Source organism: Schistocerca piceifrons, chromosome X (assembly GCF_021461385.2).
Source record: "Schistocerca piceifrons isolate TAMUIC-IGC-003096 chromosome X, iqSchPice1.1, whole genome shotgun sequence".
In the NCBI taxonomy this organism is placed as follows: domain Eukaryota; kingdom Metazoa; phylum Arthropoda; class Insecta; order Orthoptera; family Acrididae; genus Schistocerca; species Schistocerca piceifrons.
The window spans coordinates 785932704-785949629 of record NC_060149.1 but is presented as its reverse complement, the minus strand read 5'-3'; the positions used below and the strand labels follow the sequence as shown (position 1 = coordinate 785949629).

Genomic DNA, 16926 nt, shown 5'->3' with positions numbered 1-16926 from the left:
CAGACTCTCAACTGGGCTTGTGTAAAAGGCCAGTGGCCAAACAGATGCCACAATGATGGATTGTATTGAGACTGCGTGTAATGGACAGACGTGCAGATGCATAAAGGAAACACCCGTAGGCTAGCTTTGAACAGACAAAGGATCATTACAAATGGAGGAGGGTGGTTCAATCTGTTCCCCATGAAGTACCACTGAGGACACGTGGGATACTGAGGGACCGCATACAGCGGGCTGCCAGGTAAGATGTGGGAGGAACCTGAAAGTTTCCTATAGAGCATCAGCCCCAGGTATTTCGTAGTTTCAATGAAAGGAAGAGCAACAGGCCCAAGATGTGAAGATAGTGGAAGAAATAACTACACTGCCAGAAATTTGTACAAACAGTTTTGTCAGTGGAAAAACGAAAGCCATTGTCGATGCTCCATGAGTAAAGATGATACATTGCTGAAGATGCTGCTCATGGAGAAAAGTCCATGGAGAACTGTAATAGATTGCAAACTCATTAACGAAAAGGGCGTGGGAGATGCCTGGAGGGAAACTGGCCATTATAAGGTTAATGGCGATAGCAAAGAGGATGATGCTCAGGACGTAACCCTGAGGCACACTGTTTTCCTGGTTAAATGTGTCCAATAAGACAGACCCCACACGTATCGTGAAGACTGTCTTTTAAAATTTCATGAAGGAAGTGTGGCAGGTGGCTTCAGAAGCCCCACGTATAGAGAGTACTGAGTACACCAGTGCTCCAGCAGGTGTCATAGGCTTTCTCCAAATTGAAAAACATGGACAGTGTCTGGTATTTCTACAGAAAACCATTCATGACATGGGTGGACAAAGTGACGGGATATTCAACTGCATAACAGCTCCCTCGAAATCCACACTGTACAGTGGCTAGTAAATTGTGAGACTTGAGCCACCATACCAGCCAGGCATGAATCATATATTCCATCACCTTCTACACACAGCTGGTGAGAGAAATGGGACAGTAGCTAAAGGAAGGTGTTTGTCCTTACCAGGTTTAGGTATGGGTATGACTGGCTTCACGCCAGCATCTGGAAAATGTGCCCCCCTTCCCAGATGTGATCTCACGTACAAAGGAGAAAGTGTTTGCCTTCAAGAGAAAGAAACTGCAACATCTGAATGTGAATGGCGTCCAGCCCTGTAGCAGAGGATCGGGATGAATCAAGAGCGTGATCTAGCTCTATCCTAGTGAAGGCGGTATTGTAGCTCTCACGATTCTGAGAAGAGAAAGGTATTGCCTGAGCCACCTCCACTTGTTTCCGATAGAGGAAGGCAGGGTGATGGTGAGTGGAGCTCGAACTCTCCACAAAATAGTGGCCCAAGGTGTGGGGTCCACTATGACATCATCTGCTATTCTTACGCCAGAAATTGGAAAATGGACCGTTGGCCCACACGACAGAAGAGGGAGTGGAACTGTTAGAAGGACTAACAAACTAAATCCAGCTGGCTTTTTTGCTGTCCCGAAGAATGCGACGATACTTCACACGCAACTGTTTGTAATGAATACTGTTCACAATCTTAGGGCAACAGTGAAAAACTGAGAGAGCACATCTCCAAGTGCGAATACATCGTGGCATGTGTCTGTCCACCAAGGAACCAGGACACGGCGTGGTAAAGATGAAGTGCAAGGAATGGAACATTCTGCGGCAGTAAGGATAACATTTGTAAGGTATTCTACCTGATCATCACAACTGGGGAAATTATGTTCAGTGCAGGTTGCCCAGGAGGAGTAAAGCCTCCAGTCGGCATTAGAAAGCTGCCAGTTGGGTTTACGGTAGGTGGGGTAGGAGTCAGCAAACTGACAGCGCACGGGAAGTGGTCGTTACAGTACGTGAAAGAGAACAGGCCAGATGATGGGCAAGATGCGCAGGTCCAAATTGGAAAATGTGTGCGTGGAGTCTGGAAGGAATGCGAGCACTCCAGAGTTACGGCTGATGAAGTTGAGCTGACTGAGAAGGTCAGCCAAGAAGGCACCTCGCTGACAGGTTCTTGAAGAGTCCCAAAAGGGATTGTGCACATTAGTCACCAAGCAGCAAAAAGGGGTGAATAAGCTGGAGGACATCTGCTTTGGTGACACCGGAGGATGGAGGGGTGTAGGTGTTACAAAGAGGAAAGGTGAAGCGAGGAAGGGAAATGTGTATTACAACAGCTTGTTGCCAGGTATTCAGTGAGATCGTTTGACTATGAACTTCATTCCAGATGAGCAGAATGACTCTGCCATGAGACTGAATGCCATCCTCAATGGGAAGGTCAAAGCACAACAGAAAGGAATGCGAGAGGTCAAAGCAGTCGCGAGGATGCAATTTTGTTTCCTGACTCCTGTGATTCGAAGAGCAGTCGTAATTCCTCTTTGTTGGATCTAAGGCTGTGAACGTTCCATTGATGGAGAATGATGATGGGGAAAGGGCATCAGGGAAAAACTGAAGAGGTGTCACCTCGCCGGTTGCTGAGTGCAAGCCTTCCAAGACTAACTGCTACAGGGTGCAGAGGTTGGAGGATTGTGTTCCATGAGATCTATGGAGTCATCGGCATTCTCTCTGGGTTGGCCTGTAGATTCCAGGACAGAAAAACGGATGGCGGTGCCCACCAGCAATTAGAAGTTCAGATGGGTGAGGGTATCATGGTGACACCATTGAACAAGAACTCTTGAAGTTGGCGAAGGAATGGACCGTTTATCTTAGTCTGATTTTTTAGAACCTTTAGATGAAGATTCAGATGCTTGTTGGCTAGAGCCAACAACCAGTGGGATAAAAACTGATTAGTAAAACTTATCGGGTGCCTTGAAACCTCCAGTCATGGAGAGCAAGTAAACTGTGAGCCTGCCATGCTGTGTCATATGCCTTATGCAGATCTAAAATATTGTGATAAGGTGTTGGCAGTTAGAAAAAGTCTATCAGATTGCTGCTTCCCATCTAAGCAGATGGTTGGTTGTGGATCATCCCTCCTGAAAACAGGACTGATAGGAGGTCAGAAGGCCACAAGATTCGAGAACCCATAATAATATGCAGTTAACCATCCTTTCTCAGGACTGAAGACCACAACAACAACCATCCTTTCAAGCAGCTTACAGACTATGTTGGCAGACGACTCAACCAGTAGCTGTTGAGAGAGATTGGGTTCTTGCCTGGCTTAAGAATTGGGGCAACTATGCTGTTTCGCCTTACAAAGTGCTACGTGTCCATCGTGCATTGAGATCTTCAGCCCATTTTCTCGTCGTCGCATTGCAGTCCTGCCCATTCTCCATCTCTTGGGTGAGGACACCTTTCTGGGTGCGTTTTCCACCACGCACTATGCTGTGACGATTTCTGCGTCGACGATGAACGTGGACTTTTTTGCACCTGATATCCAGCACAGTAGCCAGTCCATTGTGGTGGGGCCGCCATGTACCCTGTTGGTTGTAGCCCCCTGGCCACACAGGTCTCGCTCGCTCTGCTGATGTCTGCTCCAGTAACTCCCCACCTATGCCAAGGGGTAGATGCCCATCCCCCTGAGGCATTGGGACTCCCGGCAATGGCCATCCTGCCAGGTGGCCTTTGCTGCAGCTGGAAGGTGCCAGTGAGGAGGGCCCCTGGTCGGAGTGGGTGGCATCAGGGAGGATGATACGCGATGAAGCGTAGGACATCATCTCTTGCTGGTGGTGAAACACCAGCAGTCTCTAAACAAGCACAAGCACAAGCTCAATTCAACGCACAGAAGTATGACCCCAAATCGTTCCCTGCCCTGGCCACACCATGGGTGGAACGTCAGGCTAAGGATGGCAGCAGATGTTATTCACCCTGGTACCTTGTATGTTAGGGCGCTGATGGGGAAATTTTCATGACAACGAAGCCTCAGTTTTTTGTTGAGCATTTGGAGGACAAGTTTGGGGAGGTGGAGGGCTTGTCCAAAATGAGGTCTGGGTCAATCTTGATCACAACAGCATCCTCTGCCCAGTCATGGCAGTTACTCGCTTGTGACAAGCTGGGTGATGTTTCTGTAACCATCATGCCCCATAAGAGCTTAAGTATCATCCAGGGTATCATGTTTCACAGGGACCTTCTTTTGCAGTCCGACGATGATTTGCACTCCAATTTAAAGCGCCGAGGTGTACATTTGGTCCGGCGTGTCCACCGGGGTCAGAAGGATAATTAGGTTGCCACCAGTGCCTTCATCTTGGCCTTTGAGGGTGATACATTGCCCGAGAAGGTCAAGGTGATGGTCCACCAGTGTGATGTAAGGCCCTATACCCCTCCCCTGATGTGGTGCTTTAAGTGCTGGAAGTTCGGCCATGTGTTTTCTCATGGTACTTCCAGCCTCTCATGCTGAGATTGCGGACGCCCATCACATCACAATACACCATGTGCCCCGCCTCCCATCTGTGTCAACCGCAGAGAGCACCACTCGCCATGCTCGCCTGACTCCAGGATTCTCCAGAAAGAAAGGAAAATCGTGGAGTACAAGACCCTGGACAAACTGTCCTACACTGAGGCTAAGAGAAAGTTTGAACATATGTGCATATGACATCGTCTTACACCGCTGCTACAACAGTTCTGGCACCATCAGCTCCGCCAACCCAGGTCACCTCTCAGAGCCGGAAGACTACACCTGCCCCCTTGATGATTGTGAGCATTTCCCTCTCTGTTGCTCCTGCACCACCTACTTTGGGAGCAACACCCGCCCCCCCCCCCACCCCCCACCCCACCCATCGGGGATGCCCGTCCCCACTTCTAAGCATAAGTCTTCTTCGGCTTCTCTCGCTAGGAAGGCGTCCCTTGGGTCACTCCCTTTCCAGGTTTCTTCTAGTGGGAAAGATGATACCCACCAGTGGCTGAAGAGCCCAAAAGCAGCTGGTCGTAGAGCTTCACGCTCATCGTCAGTCCTGGAGAGTGAGCCAGTTAAGTCCTCCCAGGCAGGGAAAACCAAGGAGCAATGAGAGAAATCCAAAAAGAGAACCCCTAAGACCAAGGAAATTGCGATGGCACCCACACCACCAGTACCTACAACTCTGCGGCTGAGGATCACGTGGAGATTTTAGCGTCGAGTGAGGACCTAGATATCGCCAGACCCTCAGACAAAATGGATATAGACTGCTCAGGCAATAAATCGGTGGCAGCAGGTGACCCTGAGGCATAAACTGCCTCATTGAATGTTCCATGCCTTCCCAATCTCACGATGTCATCCTCCAGTGGAATTGCGGTGGTTTTGTCCACCGCCTGGCTGAGCTACGGCAACTGTTGAGCTTTACACCTGCTATCTGCATTGCCCTCCAGGAAACCTGGTTCCCAGCAATGCGGACCCCTGCCCGCCGTGGATATAAAGGATATTACAGGAACCGTAGCGACTATAATAGAGTGTCAGGTGGAGTTTGCATTTATGTCCTAAACTCGGTCTGTAGTGAACATGTGCCCCTTCAAACCCCTCTTAAAGCTGTATTAGAAAAGTTCAACCTCTGCCTCTTAAATACTGTGGCCGCCACTCGTTTCAGTGTGGCTCATGGTAGTTACTCGGCCATTGATTTATCAATTTGCAGCCCAGGACTACTTCCACCTATCCACTGGAGAGCACATGATGACCTGTGTGGTAGTGACCACTTCCTCATCTCCCTGTCACTGCCTCAGCATCAGGCATAAGGAAGCCTGCCCAGATGGGCTTTGAACAAGGCGGACTGAGGAACTTTCACCTCTGCTGTCACCGCTGAATCTCCCCCACACGGTAAAATCGATGTGATGGTTGAGCAGGTGACTACAACAATTGTTTCTGCGGCAGAAAATGCAATCCCTCGCTCTTTAGGGTGCACGAGGTGTAAGGAAGTCCCTTGGTGCTCGCCGGAAGTCGGTGAAGCAATTAAGGAGCGTCGGCAAGCTCTACATCGGCATAAGCAGCAGCCTTCCCTGGAGCACCTCATAGCCTTTAAACTGCTCCGTGCCCATGTTCACTACCTTATCAAACAATGGAAGAAGAATAGTTAGGAGAGATATGTCTCCACCATTGGGTGCCACACATCACCTTCCCAAATCTGGGCAAAGATCAAACGTCCTTTCGAGTACCAGGCCCCAACAGCTGTCCCTGGTGTTACTATAAATGGCGAATTATGTACCGATGCAAACGCGATTGCCGAGTACTTAGGCTCGAGCAAAGTGCTCAGCTCTGTGTTGGAGAATTACCCCCCCAGCCTTCCGCACACTCAAATGGCCCCTGGAAGGGAATGTCCTCTCATTCACTACACGCTGCAGTGAATCGTATAACACCCCATTTACAGAGTGGGAGCTCCTCAGTGCCCTAGCACATCGCCCCGACACAGCTCCTGGGCCTGATCGCACCCACAGCCAGATGATTAAAAATCTCTCATCTGACTACAAGCCACATCTTCCTGTCATTCAACCGGATCTGGTGCGATGGAGTCTTTCCATCGCAATGGCAGGAGAGCACCACCATTCCAGTGTTCAAAACACTGTAAAAACCTGCTTGATGTGGATAGCTAATTGGCCCATCAGCTTCACCAATGTTCTTCGTAAGCTGCTGGAACGTGGAACGTATGGTATGTTGGCGGTTGGGTTGGGCCAGGTCCTGAAGTCACGTGACTTGCTGGCTCCATATCAGGGCAGCTTCCGCCAGGGTCACTCTACCACTGATAATCTTGTGTCCATTGAGTCTGCCATCCGAACAGCCTTTTCCAGACAGCAACACCTGATTGCTCTCTTTTTTGACTTACGTAAAGCATACGACACAACTTGGCGACATCATATCCTTCCCACATTGTATGAGTGGGGTCTCCCGGGACCACTCCCTATTTTTATCCAAAACTTCCCGTCGCTTCTATGTCCAAGTTGGTGACTTCCATAGTTCCATCCATATCCAGGAGAATGGAGTCCCACAGGGCTCTGTATTGAGTGTCTCTCTCTTTTTAGTGGCCATTAACGGTCTAGCAGCAGCTGTCAGGCCCTCTGTCTCTCATTCTCTGGATGCAGACGACTTCTGCATTTCGTACTGCTGCTCTAGTATGGTTGTTGCTGAGTGGCACCTCCAGGGAGCCATCTACAAGGCGCAGTCTTGGTCTCTAGCCCACTGCTTCCAGTTTTCAGCCGCAAAGTCGTGTGTATGCACTTCTGTTGGCGTCGTACCGTTCATCCGGAACACGCACTTCACCATAGTGATGATCCACTCATGGTAATAGAGACATATCAATTCCTAGGACTGGTTTTCGATGTTCGATTGATTTGGCTTCCTCATCTTCGTCAGCTTAGGCAGAAGTGCTGGCAGAAGTGCTGGCAGCACCTCAGTGCCCTCCGCTACCTGAGCAACACCAGTTGGGATGCAGATCGCTCTACGCTGCTGCTGCTCTACAGAGACCTTGTCCAATCCCTAATTGACTGTGGGAGTGTGGTTTATGGTTTGGCACTGTGGGGTTCGATTAGCGACAGGAGCTTTTAGGATGAGTCCGGTGACCAGCGTGCTGGTGGAGGCTCGTGTCCCTCCACTGCAGATCAGACGTGCACAACTGCTCACCAGTTACGCAGCACACTATCATAGTTCCCCTGAGCATCCGAATTACTGTCTCCTTTTCCCACCCACGGCAGTCCATCTCCCGCATTGGTGGCCCAGATCGGGGCTAACAATTGCAGTTCGCGTGTGGTCCCTCCTCTCTGAACTTGATTCCTTCCCTTCACCACCTCTACTTGCGGTCCGTTCATGTACGCCTCCATCGTGTACGCCTCAGCCGCAGCTTTGTCTGGACCTCCTGGCCCTAAGGACTCCGTTAACCCCCCCGCTCTCTGCTGTCACTTCCTCTCGAATCTTGGCGTGTTCCGGGGCTCTGAAGTGGTTGATGTTCACATAGGCTTGACATATGTTCATGGAGGACATATTGATCAGCACTCCTTGCCAGTTGGCTGCAGTGTTTTCACTAAAGAGTTGGCGGCCTTACCTCGTGCTCTCGAGTACAGCCGCTCATGCCCTGGCGAGTCATTTCTCCTGTGTACTGAGTCCGCAGCTTGTGGTCTCGCGATTGCGTTCTCGCTTCCCGAGCACTGGGTCCCGGGTTTGATTCCCGGCGGGGTCAGGGATTTTCACCTGCCTCGAGATGACTGGGTGTTTGTGTTGTCCTGATCATTTCATCATCCTTCATGCAAGTGGAAGATTGGACTTAGAAATGGTTGAGAATTTGTACGGGCGCTGATAACCACGCAGTTGAGCGCCCCATAATCCAATAATACTAATAATAATAATAATAATCATCATCATCATCCTGTTTACTGACTCATTGAGCAGCCTACAAGCTATCTTCCAGTGTTACCCTCGCCACCATCTGGTAGCGTCCATTCAGGAGTCCATCTATGCCCTGAAACAGTCCCACCGTTCAGTGGTGTTTGTGTGGACCCCAGGGCACGTTGGAATCCCCGGCAACGAACTTGCCAACAAGCTGGCCAAACAGGCAGTGTGGAAACCACTTCTGGATATAGGCATCTCCGAAGTTCGCTTTCTGTCTTACACTGCAGGGTTTTCCGGCTTTGTGAGATGAGATGGAATGGCATAACAGCACGCACAACAAACTGCGTGTCATTAAGGAGACTATGAATGTGTGGAAGTCTTCCATGCAGGCCTCTCACAGGGAATTGGTTGTCCTCTGCCGGCTCCGCATTGGCCATATGTGGCTAACGCATGGTTACCTACTCTGTCATGAGGACTCATCTCAATGTAGCTGTGGCTCCCAAATGACAGTCGTCCACCTCTTGCTGGACTGCCCACTTTTATCCGCTCTGCGGCAGACTTTTAACTTTCCCAGCACCCTGCCTTCAGTGTTGGGCAACAATGCCTCCACAGCAGCTTTAGTTTTATGTTTTATCCATGAGAGTGGGTTTTATACTTCTATGTAGGTTTTAGTGCATGTCCTATGTCCCTATGTGCCCTCCACACTAATGCTTTTAGGGTGTAGGTTTTAATGTGTTGCAGAGTGGCTGGCTTTCCCTTTTTATTCTCGTGGTGGGCCAGCCACTGTAATCTGCTTTCATGTTTTACTCTCATCTGTTTCTAACATCTCTCTGTTGTTTTCATGTCCTCTTTTGTTCCTTTTAGTGTTTGTTGCCTTCCCTTCGTTATTGTGGCTTTTCCTTTCTTTCCGTTTTGTGTTATGTGTTTCGTCCGTTTTATTCTCACACTTGTGGCATTGTTCTATTAGGAACAAGGTACCGATGACCTCGTAGTTTGGTCCCTTCTCCCGCCTTTAAACCAACCAACCAACGAACCAACCATGCTGTGTCCCGGTCCCTTGGTGGACTGAGGCATGCCGTGACACGATTCGCGTGTAGATACATGCTCTGTGTTTTTAACTGTCATCCTATGATGGCAAACTGCATTCATTATAAACAGATGAGTACACAGTGTTGTCACGATCTTCAGGATAGCAAAAAAGCTAGCTGGGGTTCTTTTAGCAGCTCCACTCCCTCTTCGGTCATGTGGCCCAGCCTCCAATGGCTCTCTGGGAGCAAGATTCATTCCTAAATTTCCAGCCTGACCGTAGCAGACGATGTCATTGTGGATCCTATTGCTGTCTCCAACACCATTTTGCAGAAATTTCGGGCTCCTCCTACTATCACAGTTCCTTCCTCCGTCAGAAATGAGTGGAGGAGGCTCAGGTGATACCATTCTTTTCTCAGGATCATAAATACTACAATGCCACCTTTACTATGAGGGGGCTAGATCATGCTCTCACTTCATTCTGATAGTCTGCCCCCAGGGCCAGGCGATGTTCACATTCAGATGTTGCATCATCTTTCTCTTGTGGGCAAGCAGTTTCCCCTTCATATGTACAACCACCTCTGGGCAGAGGGCCTGTTTCCCGGATGCTGGCGTGAAGCCACAGTCATGCCTGTACCTAAGCCCAGTAAAGACAAATGCCTTCCTTCAGCTACTGCCCCATCTCTCTCACCAGCTGTGTTTGCAAGGTGATGGAACATATGATTCATGCCCGGTTGGTATGGTGACTCAAGTCTCGCAATTTGCAAACGTTTGCACAGTGTGCATTTCAAGTGCACAATTCTGCGGTTGACCATCTCGTCACTTTGTCCATGCATGTCATGACTAGTTTTCTGCGGAAATCCCAGACTGTGGCTGTGTTTTACAGTTTGGAGAAAGCCTAAGACACCTGCTTGAGTACTGATATCCTCCGTACTCTCTACACATGGGGCTTCTGTAAGCACAGACTCTAGGGATACCTGTATCTGTGTTGAGCACCATTATCAAAATCAGACTTCATTTTAGGAAGTGCAAGTGCAAGTAAAAGTGGGCCAAATTTTTAAAAAAAGGGAATTAAAAAGAAAAGTCCAGAGTTAATCTTGGTCAGGCACACAGTTTTAGTCTGCCAGGGAGTTTCATATCAGCACATACTCGGCTGCAGAGTGAAAATCTCAGTCTGGAAACATTCCCCGGCTGTGGCAAAGCCATGTCTGCAATATCCTTTCTTCCAGGAATGCTAGTATTGCCAGGTTCGCAGGAGAACTTCTGTGAAGTTTGGAAGGTAGGAGACGAGATAGTGGTGGAAGCAGAGCTGTGACGCCAGGTCATGAGTCATGCTTGGGTTGCTTAGATGGTTGAGCACTTGCCCATGAAAGGCAAAGGTCCCGAGTTTGAGTCTTGGTCTGGCACACAGTTTCAATCTGCCAGGAAGTTTTAAAAAAAAAAGTACTCTAAATATGTGGAGTTGGAAGAAATCACGGAGAACTGATTTCGGACAGCACATGCTCACAACATGCCTCTGAACAGTGTGATGATGCACAAATTACATTGAAGGTGGCCAGTATGCTTGGAGTCGAGCACTTCTTCACATCCAACAGATGCATCAATATATTTGAGAAGAGGTATAATATGGTGTACAAAACTATACATCACAGAGGAAGTCCTGTTGGTTCACCGCTACTTTGCTAACATTGCTGCAAAATGATGTAATTGTGTAAGAGATTTTGCTGCATAGTCCTGTTCACATAGCATTCACCTGTCCCACTTGTATCACCCTCACGCTGCAACTCAAGAGTTCCAGAGTCATATTTATTTGCTATGTTTACCTTTGATTCTGTTTTGTTCATTTCAGGAGCTGTTTATTGAGTCATTGGCAAAGGAAGCTTACAATTTCACAATAAAGGGGAAGAGGAAGACCGTGCAGAGAAAAGACATTGATGCTGTGATTGAAGCTGTAGACCCTCTTGTATTCTTGGAGGGTGTACTTGATGACTTGTGTTGAATGTTCCAAATTAATTTCAATTAGCAAACGTGCTTATAAAAATGCATGAGCTATTTCAAAGTATGTTATTTTTTAAACAGTTGTAGGGGTGCTAGTGTGAAGTTACTTGCCTCCGTTACCTTTAAATGCCTGTAGCATGCTACTAAGTTTGTTTTGTCACCACCTGTGGAAGATTATATTTCAAATGATATTCATATGCAAGGTGAAGTTTGATACTTGAAATGTGCATGGAGATTATGATATATTATGCTGTTATCTATGTAAAATCCTTGCAATCATGCTTTTGCTTGTAATATCAAATGTCATGTTTTAGCACAAGCTAAAGGTTTTGTCAGACATGTATTCATAGTTTAGATACAGTTATTTATGATCCTTCCAAGATGTAGTATTCTGTTAGAGTGCAATAAAAACCAACTTCCTACCTGATATAGGATAAACCTTACATACCTAATGTTTAAAATGGTATTTATTCTATGTATGTGTAGTTGGAAGAAATTACAAAGAACTGTTTTCAGACAGCATTTGCTCCCACCTTTCGTGTGGTTCCAGTGAAATGAGTTTCTGCCATGAGTACAATAGGAGACTACTGATTATACCAAACACAAAAAGGAAGCTAAATGGTAAATCATAGCAAAAACAAGGAATAAAATAAAATTCTGAGAAACTGTTTCACAACAGGAAAATTGAAATTATAATTTTACTCAGATAGCTGAGACAGTGGTAGGCTAAATAACCAAACAAATATTAACTATTAAATATTGAGAATTACTTCAGTTATGTCACTATAGAACTCATATGTGTAAGTGAATAAATTACTGGTCACCAATTAGGAATGATGATCTGTGATGAACAGTGCCCAAAAAAAGAAGAGAATCGGATTTGGGACAAAGCCTTTGTTTGAAATTGCTTGCAGATGCGTGTGGGGAGGGGGATTTCCATGTATTTGTGTAGTGACCCATATGTTACTACACGTTCGCTTTCACTGCCAAGGTGCATGTCACAGTGCACGGGTGTGGGTGTGGGTGTTATGCTATGTAGTGACCCATACGTTACTACACTTTCACTGCCACTGCCAAGGCGCACACCCACCATACAGTTGGAGTAGTGCGCCTTTGGGGTACACCAGGCTCCTGCTGGAGATTGCTGATTGTGGTCCTTCGCCTCAATCACCTGCAGCCAAGAGCTGGTGGTTCTCCCTCATTGAATTCTAGGCAGCTGGAGGGTCAAGGATGTGATCCTTCCCTAGCACCCAACAAAGCAGTTTATCAGTGCACCCTTCACTGTGAGGATCCGTCCTTGCCCACAGTTCTTTGCACTGCAGGCCATCAAATCAAAGTGGGCAGAGAGGGAGGTGAGCAGCACATCGAATCAGGCCCGCCAAGCGAAGGGGAAGTCGCTGTCGCTCACACCTGTCGGCAGCGGACAACCCTGTCAACAAACAACAACAACAATGGCACCGTGCAGCACTTCTGTCATGCTGCTCTAGTTTTGCACAGCTTAGAGAGCTGCATGTGGATGTCAGAGTGGCTGCTTCGCTCCTCAACACTCAAAACAGATGCACGACTGAGCTCCCCACCATTGCCTCTTGTCAAACACAGTTTGTTAACCTAAAATAAACAGCATATTCCTGTTCTTGATCAATTTACCACTGCTATGGCTTTCAAACCTGTAGTCCATCTTGGCACTTACTTGGTTGTTAACAATCCTTATATTGAGAAATTGTTTTAGTTTGACACTTTTGTTGCTTTTGAATTTTTGGTTATTGTGACATATTATTTGAAACTTCCTGGCGGATTAAAATTGTGTGCCAGTCCGAGACTCAAACTCGGAACCTTTGTCTTTCTTGGGCAAGTGCTCTCCCGATGTAGCTACCCAAGAATGACTTGTGATCTGCCCTAATAACTTTAGGAAGGCAGAAGATAAGGTACTGGCAGAACTAGAGCTGTGAGGGTGGGTGACGAGTTGTGCTTTGGTAACTCAGATGGTAGTTGCCTGCAAAAGACAATATCCCGAGTTAGTCTCAGTCCAACACACAGTTTTAATCTGCCAGGAAGTTTCATATCGGTGCACACACTGCTGCAGAATGAAAATCTCTTTCTGGAAACACATTCTTTGTCTTTCCACCCCACATCATATGGGATGCCCATGGGGCCTGATCTGTTGTTTGCTCAGGACAAATCATTTCATTTTTCACTTGCTACAGAAGCATGACAGACTTTTGCTGGTTTCTCCATTGTGAGATGCAAGATTACATCTCCATAACTACAGATGCAATGCTTAAACACATTGATTGTGAGATGGAAAGCTTGCTCGTGGCTTGCCACAAGTGTTCAAAGCAACATACGGCATCATGCAATGTTTTTTTCCCTTTGCTCGGCACTGACACTACATTGGCACAGAATCCCTGTTGATTTTGTAGGGCCTTCTATAGGCACTTTTTGGTTTTTGGTTGTTGACTCCTTTTCTAAGTTTCCTATTTTCTTTATCGTTCATCTGCCACAGCAGTGTCGACCTTTTTTTTTCTGTCTAACACCTATCTCGTACAGTGGTTTCAGACAATGGTCCTCAATTTTTGCCTCGCTCCCTTCAAGATTTTTGCTCCCTCTGTGGCGTCTACTGACATCACAGTTTGTTGTTGGCAATGTAGGCACCCAGTGAACCTCCCACTGGTGGACTCCCACCATGTGGACAGTGTGATCCACTCACTGTCTCTTCTTCCTTGGAGAGGGGGCTTGGAGGGTGGACACTGGGGCTTCTTCGTTGTGCCTGCAAGTACCTGCCACCCTCCTGCTGGCACTGCCTTTCTTTCTTCCAGACACCGTGGCTGACCAGCTCATGGCATCTGGGGATGAGTATGCCTTCTTCCTGCCTCAGTCTACAGGGTGCCGGGATCATCCAGCTGCTCTCTTTATGCCCTGTTAGGTGTAAATTGGCCATCCGCAAAGCAGATATATCTGACCAATTTCTCATTCTGCCTATAGCCAACACATCATTAATGAATACCATTACATCCTCTGTTTTGCTGGAGAAGGATGTGATTAGGTTAGCTGCTGAAGGATCTACTGAAAAGTGGAGCATTGCTCCTGGCAACTTAAATTCACTCAAACCCGACTGTGGCACTTGCACATCTCTCAAAGATCCCGCACTGACAAAAAAAAAAAAAAAATCATAACACCAAAAAATAGTTAATGCAGAGTAATGATATTTCAGGAATGGATGTGTCTAGGTAACATATCTAAGTGATTAACATTGCAAGATGACAGGCTAATTTAAGCACGAGATAGCCCATTGTAAATGTGAAAAACCAGTACATTAATAACTGGTGTAACCACCAGAATGTTGAATGCAAACATGTAAATATACGTACATTGTCATATAGGTGCTAGAGGTCAGTTCGTGGGACGGGGTTCCATGCCTGTTGCGCTTGGTCAGTCAATACACGACAGTTAACATTGTTCATTGATGACGCTGGAATTGTCATCCAGTGTTGTTCCATATGTGCTGGAATGGAGACAGATCTGGTGATCAAGCAGGCCAAGGCAACATGTCTACACTCTGTAGAGTGTGTGGGTTACAATAGCAGTAGGTGAAAGTGTGTTATCCTGTTGGAAATCACACCCTGGAAAGCTGATCAATGGCAGCACAACAGGAAAAATCACCAGATTGAGGTACAAATTTGGAGTCGGGATGTGTGGGATGACCACGAGAGTGCTCCTGCTGTTCTACAAAATCACACCCCAAACCTTACCTCGAGGTGTAACTCCAGTGTGTGTAGCACAGAGACAGGTCAGTTGCAGGCCCTCAGCTGGCCGCCTCGTAACAAACACGTGGCCATCACTGGCAGAACCAGCTTTCATCAGAAAAGTCAACAGAAGTTCACCCTGCCCTCCAGTGAGCTCTTACTTGACACCACTGAAGTCACAAATGGTGGTGGTTTTTGGTTAGCAGAATGCACATTACAGGTTGTCTGGCCTGGAGCTGTCCTTGAGGTAACAAAATTTTAACAGTTCATTGTGACATTGTGGTGCCAGCTGCTGCTCAAATTACTGCTGCAGATACAGTACCATGCGCCAGTGTCATGCACAGAGTACAATGGTATTTACTTTTGGTAGTGCCCCATATCTGTCCAGAGCCCAGTCTTCTTGTGAGCATACATTCTCATGACCACCGCTGCCAGCAATCGTGTACAGCGGTTACATTCCTGCCAAGTCTTTCTGCAGGATCGCAGAAAGAACATCCAGCTTCTTGTAGCCCTATTATATGACTTCGTTCAAACTTGGTAAGTTATTGGCAATGACATCTTTGTTGCCTTAAAAGCTTTCTTGACTATTATCAAATAATTGCATCCAGTCTTAAAGGTAACTATCACTCACAACTAGTAATGTGGGCCAGGCAAGTGTCCAGTGGGCAGGACATTTATAAAGTCATTTGCCCGGGAATTTACCCAAACCAGTTTTATATGCCCAAAATCTGGGCATTTATAAAACAAGTACTTTTTAATGTTTTTACTGCTAGAATGTATAATGTACCAATTAAAGTAGGGAAATAAAATGAAACTCAGTTGTAAAAGTTAGTAAATCCTTCCACTTTCCTTAATTACTAAGAACAAACTTCTACAAAGAAAGGGCACATGTTGCTGACAGCTGCTTGTCGTTGATAATGTCCTGTTTATTTTTACCTGTTCTCTCTCTCTCTCTCTCTCTCTCTCTCTCTCTCTCTCTCTCTCTCTCTCTTGAGATTTTGAGTGAGTGGATGGTAATTTCAGGTAATTCATGAAATGCTGTGGGTTATTTAGTTACATGGAATTGGAAACACTGCTCTGATCATCTGACATTCATTCAAATCTATGTGGTTGAATGAGAAGGAACATAACCTCGTCTCCGTTTTATTTACAGTCCCATACACCTTATGTTATTGAACAGTTGCAAGATGAGGGAAAAAAAACTGTTTGGAACTTTTAAACAGAAAAAGGGAAATATTTTTGGTAAAGAATACAAAGTCACATTCCAACAAAATGGAAAAGCAAATCAAAAAGTGTTAGTGTCCTCAGAATTTGAAAAAAAAGTGCTTAAGTTAGGCACAGTGATTGAGAACAACATTTTAATTTTTTTATGCAATAGTATAGTATAAGTAAAAATGCTATCTACAGGTTTGCTACGTAACATAAACTATACTTTATTACAGAAATTACCTTTAAACTTGAGTCTCTCTCTCTCTCTCTCTCTCTCTCTCTCTCTCTCCCTCCCTCCCCCCCCCTCTCCCCCTAAAAAAATTGACCTCATTCAAGATGTAAAAGTTAAGTTTACAGTGCAATTTATTTCCCATTATAAGTCTTCCCAATGCTCGAAGCAGCTTTCTCAGCTTGGTTACCCAATCACAGAAGAAACAGTGTTGCAAAACACCTTTTCCAATACAATATATCAGCTTAAAATTTATTTGGAAGTGCCACTTATCAATTAATCTTTAAAATGCATAAATGACTGGGCATTTAGAAATTTTGGGCATTTGCCCCAACTTGTAAATGTCCAGGCATGTTACACCACTACTCATGACTCTTAAGAAGTGTATTTAAAGCAAACCTGGTTTGCATTCTCATAGTGGAAGTAGTAGTGCCACTCTTATTCAACTGGCACAAAAATTGAACAGACATCATCTTTCGGTTGTAGAAACATGCCTACCAACTTTCGTTCATGTTACAC

At 46.4% G+C, this 16926-nt stretch overlaps 1 protein-coding gene across 1 annotated transcript in view; it reads left to right on the top strand.

The window, feature by feature from the left end:
- The window catches only part of LOC124721947 (DNA polymerase epsilon subunit 4), a 68448-nt gene extending 56795 nt beyond the window's left edge, over positions 1-11653 (top strand). Inside the window, exon 3 of the mRNA XM_047247110.1 lies at positions 11078-11653. Within this exon, the coding sequence (XP_047103066.1) occupies positions 11078-11227 (150 nt within the window). The 3' untranslated portion in view covers positions 11228-11653. The remainder of the gene's footprint in view (positions 1-11077) is intronic.
- The last annotated feature ends 5273 nt before the right edge of the window (positions 11654-16926 follow it).